Source organism: Lipotes vexillifer, unplaced genomic scaffold (assembly GCF_000442215.2).
Source record: "Lipotes vexillifer unplaced genomic scaffold, Lipotes_vexillifer_v1.1 scaffold641, whole genome shotgun sequence".
Classification (NCBI taxonomy): Eukaryota; Metazoa; Chordata; class Mammalia; order Artiodactyla; family Lipotidae; genus Lipotes; species Lipotes vexillifer.
The window spans coordinates 2369029-2370312 of NW_006780658.1; the positions used below are offsets into that span (position 1 = coordinate 2369029).

The 1284-nt window shown below is 69.8% G+C and overlaps 1 protein-coding gene across 1 annotated transcript in view; it reads left to right on the top strand.

Moving 5' to 3' along the window:
* Positions 1 to 1211: 1211 nt before the first annotated feature.
* PPM1L (protein phosphatase, Mg2+/Mn2+ dependent 1L) overlaps positions 1212 to 1284 on the top strand; it is a 344173-nt gene continuing 344100 nt past the window's right edge. Inside the window, exon 1 of the mRNA XM_007454143.1 lies at positions 1212 to 1282. Within this exon, the coding sequence (XP_007454205.1) occupies positions 1212 to 1282 (71 nt within the window). The remainder of the gene's footprint in view (positions 1283 to 1284) is intronic.

Here is a 1284-nt window from a genome sequence, read left to right on the forward strand (position 1 = left end):
CGAGCTCTCTGCCTCGCTTTGCGAGCCAGGAGAAGTGCGTCCCTTCTCGCTTGCCTTATGCCGGGCGAGGCGGAGACCGCACTACCGTGCCGCCAGCCGGAGGGGGGGACGCTCACGTGTGGCCCTCTGTTTTCCAGCCGGTAGCAGTGGATCCCGCGAAACCACCGGTCAGCCTACCAGGGTCAGTATTATATTGTCCTGAGAGCTCGCACAAGAGGCAGACAAGACCATCCACTCGAGCTCGGCTGCAGACGCGCCCCTTCCCTCCCCCCTCGGTTCGTCCGGACCGCCCGCAGTTGCAAGCGCGCCAGCCGCCGCCGATTTGCCTCGGCCTTTGACAGCTCGGCCCGAGCACCTCCGGGCCTCGAGTCCCGGCTCAAGGGGCGGGGCGAGGCGGGGCGAGCGAGCGCTGGGCGGGGCGAGTGCGAGCGGCGGCGCTAGGAGGGAGCGCCCGAGCCCCGCAGAGCCGAGAGGAGCGGAGCAGGGAGGTGCTTCGGAGAGGCTGGCAGAGCCCGGCCGGCCGCCTGCGGCTCCGCGCCGATCGTGCTGCGTCCCCGGGCTCCGCGCACCCCCGCCTCTGCCCAGGCTCCCGCAAAACTTTTATTCTCTGGGGCCCCCTGCGTGTCTGAAGGACTCGGAGAGCTCGGCCAGCTCTGCGCTCCCCTGCGGCGGCGACCAAGGGGACGTGCATCACTCACCCGCGGGGCTCTAGCGCCTCGCGCCTCTTCACCTGCCGATCTCTCCCCGGAGCAGCGAGGGGGCACCCGCGGAGGCGCCGCGGGGGCGCCAGCGCCCCGGAACTCTCCCGCCCACCGCGACAGACCCGCCCGGCGCAACTTTAACTTGATTTCTCTCGTCCAGCCCCGGCACCCGCGACTGCTGCTGCCACCGCCGGCGTCTCGGCAGCCGCCGCCTCACAAAGGGGCGTAGGGAGGGGAGGCGGCGCGGGCGGCTGGCTAGACGTCGGTGTGCTGGGCGCGGGCCTCCGGGCCGCAGAGGCCGGGAGACAAAAGGGAAACTGCCTCTGTTCACCGTGCGGGCTCGGAGCTGCCTGCTTGTCCATCTCCCGCCCGACTCCGTGAGCCTCCTCCCCCTAACCCTCGGCTGCTGCTCCGCCTCCCTCCCCGCGGGCTTTCCCCGCAGTGCTCCGGGACCCGGCGAGCTTTCGGGGCGCGCGTCGCTGCTGGTGGTTGGGGCTCTAGCGATAATAAATGATAGAGGATACAATGACTTTGCTGTCTCTACTGGGTCGCATCATGCGCTACTTCTTGCTGAGACCTGAGA